Source organism: Octopus bimaculoides, chromosome 24 (assembly GCF_001194135.2).
Source record: "Octopus bimaculoides isolate UCB-OBI-ISO-001 chromosome 24, ASM119413v2, whole genome shotgun sequence".
Classification (NCBI taxonomy): Eukaryota; Metazoa; Mollusca; class Cephalopoda; order Octopoda; family Octopodidae; genus Octopus; species Octopus bimaculoides.
In genome coordinates this window covers 24025664-24029891 of record NC_069004.1, presented here as the reverse complement: position 1 = coordinate 24029891, position 4228 = coordinate 24025664, and the positions used below count along the sequence as shown (strand labels likewise).

General features: G+C 37.0%; 1 protein-coding gene across 1 annotated transcript in view; it reads right to left on the bottom strand.

Annotated features, from left to right (window-relative positions):
- The window catches only part of LOC106878832 (integrator complex subunit 13), a 596471-nt gene that overhangs the window by 6761 nt on the left and 585482 nt on the right, over positions 1-4228 (bottom strand). The window contains exon 14 of the mRNA XM_052976283.1: positions 3765-3909. Within this exon, the coding sequence (XP_052832243.1) occupies positions 3765-3909 (145 nt within the window). The remainder of the gene's footprint in view (positions 1-3764; positions 3910-4228) is intronic.

The window sequence follows — 4228 nt, the reverse complement described above, 5'->3', positions numbered from 1 at the left end:
AGGTGCAAGGAGAGAGAGCAGAGGCACGGTCCATGGAACGTGCTCTGGCAAGGGATGTGTGGATAGTGTCGAGAGGATATCCAGGAAGGATGAAGTGGCGAGCCATAAGTTGAGACTGAGTCTCAAAGTCATGGCTGTCACTGCAGAGCCTGCGTAGACGGAGGAATTGGGAATAGGGGATGGAGAGCTTTGCGTGTTTAGGTTGGGAGGAGGAGAAGTTGAGGTATAAGTGTGAGTTGGTGTGTTTGTAGTGGATGGAGGTAGTGAGAGCAGAGTTGTGTATGTTGGCCGAAATGTCAAGAAAGGCGATGGAAATGTTGGAAATAGTGCAGGAGAATTCGAGGGCAGAATGGAAAGATTTGACAAAAGAGAGGAAGGAGTCTATTGTTCGCGGGAGAGCGAGGTCGCACCGATACAGTCATCAATATAATGACCACATAGTTCGGGAATGGGATCAGTGAATCTTGAAAATATTTGGGCTTCAATGTAGCTAATGAACAGGTTTGCACAGTTGGGAGCCATTCTTGTTCCCATGGCCACTCCCAAGATCTGCTGGTAAAACTCCCTCGTGAACGAGAAGCAGTTGAGGGAGAGAACAAGTTTGGCCAGACAAAGAAGTGTGGCCGTGTCAAGTTGGGGGTTGGGTCAAAGGTCTAGGAAGTGTTTGAGGGCAAGAAGTCCGTTGTGTGGGATCACCGTTTATAGACTCTTGATATCAAGAGTGAAGAGAAGTTTAGAGGGGCCAGGAAGAAGAGGAGTCATTAGAGGAGCAAGGATAAGGTGAAGGTATTTCGAGATCAGTTCCGTGGGGCTGTTAGAGGCAGAGACGTTGGGGTGGCCAGGGTTGTTGGGCTTGTGGATTTTGGGAAGGAAATAAATGCTAGGGGTGCGAGGAGTGCAGACAATGAGATTGGAGGCAGTGGGAGAGAGACAGAAGGGGGGGATGAGGTCATGGATCGTGGAGGACAGTATGTTGGTGGCTAGGCATGGGGTTCAAGGGCAGAAGGCAATAGAAGGAGGTGTCTTGAAGTTGGAGAGCTTCAGCCTTGTAGGGGTCTGCGCACTACACCACCACAGTTGTGCAACATCTTAAATAACAATAAAATGATAACGATAAGGACAGTATTTACATTGGGAAATATATAAACACTACAAAATTGCCACTCTTACTAACTAGTATGAACATCATCTTGAGCCAGTTGTTGAAGGTAAAAATCTCACCATACTCTGGGATTTTCTAGTCAACATTGACAGGACGATCCAGGCTAATCAACCAGACATAATTATTAAAGACAAGGAAACTAATAGATGTAATTAATAAAAATATATCTGTAAGGGAATTTGACAAACTTAGTAAATATAAGGACCTGTAAACTGAAATCCAAATGATGTAGCATCTTAAAACAAAATCTGCTCCTGTAAATGTAGGTGCCCTAGGTATGATAAAAAAAAAGAGATGTCAGAAACATCTAGACAACATCCCAGGAGAGCCATGGCTCAAAGAAATCCAAAAGAATGTGCTGACAAGTACTGCTACATCCTTAGAAAAACCCTATCAGTTTAAATGTTTGTGTTGTATTATATGGAGGTATTTCACTACTGCTTTTCCACTTTCCCTCCCCAACCTTTCAGTTACACTGTAACATTTATTAACTTTCACCTACCCTAAGGCACTGGGTGTGTCTCAGAAAGTAATTGCAACAAACATGCACATTAAAAGTAAATAATAATAATAATATTAATAATAATAATAATAATAAAAAAAAAATTAAAAAATAATGATAATAATAATAATAATAATAATAATAGTAATAATAATAATAATAATCCTTTCTAGAATAAGTACAAGGCTTGGAAATTGAGGGTGGGGGATAGTCAATCACACCAACCCCTGTACTTGACTGATGCTTAATTCATCAACCCTGAAAGGATGAAACGCAAAGTCAACCTTGGCAGAATTTGAACTCAGAACAGTTCTGCCAGCTCGCCACTATAATAATAATAATAATAATAATAATAATAATAATAATAAAAATAATAATAATGGTTCAAGGTTTAAAATTTTGGCACAAGGTCAGCAATCTTGGGGGAGGGATTAAGTCAATTAAACCAACCCCAGTATTTAACTGGTATTTATTTTATCAGGAGGATGAAAGGCAAAGTCAACCTTGACAGAATTTGAACTCAGAACACAAAGACAGGCAAAATGCCGCTAAGTATTTTCTCCAACATGCTAACAATTGTGACAGGTGGCGCCACCTTAAAACACATTAAATAATAATACATACCTCACATATATGCACACACACATTTTAACTGCAATAGATATCTTATATAAATGTATGCACACATACGCATACATACACACATACTTTAGCATAATAATATTCTATGTATCACATACGCCCACAGAAAGAGAAAAACAGAGTGGGTGGGAGACAGAAAGAGAAAGCAGGAATGTGGAGATAGGGAGATGCATGTGTGTGTGTGTGTATGCGTCAGAGAGAGAGAGAGAGAGAGAGACAGAGATGAATAAATCAGCAAGTGTCTAGCCCCAGAAGTTAATAAGAAGTAATGAAACCTCAGAGTGTCTCTATCTATGATTAAATCACAATTGATGAACAACAACCAGGGAGAAGAAACAAAACAAAAACAACACAAACAACAACAAAGAAACATAAACGTAAACACAATCCAATTATTTCCATTGATAAATTTAAAACATTAGAGACAAACAGGAATAAAAGAGGAATAAAAGTTGCTTAAATACAAACAAATACATAAGAATAATAATTTGTATTTTGAAAAAAAAAATTTATACAAATTCATAAAAATAAAATATTAAAATATCAAATATAAAAGATTGATTCCTGATAAAACTGACATTATGTTATTGTAGCATCCCTTAAATGTCTTTTATTATTAACAATTAAAATACTTGATATTGTGATCATCCACACCGAATGATACCAAAAGTCTAGTAATGTCATTATTTCTACAGACTTGGTTAAGTTTTAACATAAACACATTAATTCTTTGTTTCCCATTTATGGCTTCTGTCATTTTTAAATATTAAATAGTCAGTCGTTAAGGTTTTCATCAATTAATAATTCCCACCAACAGGTTTTTTGTTTTGGTTTTTTTTTTTTGGCTGTTCTCATTTTTTCTTTTTGTTTTGTTTTGTTCTGTCCTCCTCTCTGCTTCTGGAATTTAAACATTTGTGAACTTTTCTTGTAGCTTGACATATTAATGAAGGTATATCCACTGCAGCCAATGGATATATATATATATATAGATATATAGTATAATGCTCGGGAATAGAGAACGTCTTTAACGTTTCAAGCCTATGCTCTTCAACAGAAAGGAACACAGAAAGATATATATATATATACACACACACACAGTCCGCCCAAAAATGTATACACACTTCAGGAAAGGAAAATTCTGTATAAATATTTAACTTGTATTACTATTTCTATAAATATAAATACCACTTTCGATGTTTTATCAAATTGCAATAATACTGAATAAAAATATTTATACAGATTTCTCCTTTCCTGAAGCATGTATGCATTTTATGCTCAAGGACATAATGTGTCACCAGGAATTGAACTCACGACCTTACGATCGTGAGCCAAATACCCTAACCACTAAGCCACACACCTTCTCACACACACACACATGAAGAAAGTGAGAAATAGAAACAACAAGAAACTGCAAATGAAATCCGAGAAAAAAGTAATAAAAGAAGTGAAAATAATTACCCAACATTTTCTTCTTTGAGGTGCGGATAAAGTTCTGCTGGTCCACTGCCTTCGTGTTCCACTCGACCAACAAATTCCTCATGCATTTTGGACTGTGTTGAATTCAAGCAGTTGGTCCACATTGCAAGGAAGTTCGGGGTATCAGCTAATGGAAAAAAACCCCACAAAATAAAGCAAGAAAGATAAAAAGAAATTAAATAAAACTAAAACATTTCCGTATGTGTATTTGGTGTGCAAGATTCTTGATGTGGATACTTTATTTATGGATTAACAAAGCTACCATTGGTTTCATGCCAGGAGGAGTCTCAGCAATTATCAAGCCTGCCACATGGGACATTGGTATTTATCTCCATCTTGAGTGAAAACCAAGATGGAGACAAGTACCAACGTTCCATGTGCCCAACACCAATGAGGTGTTTAGCACTCATTCTCACTGTATGATGTTAGTGTGCATATATATATAT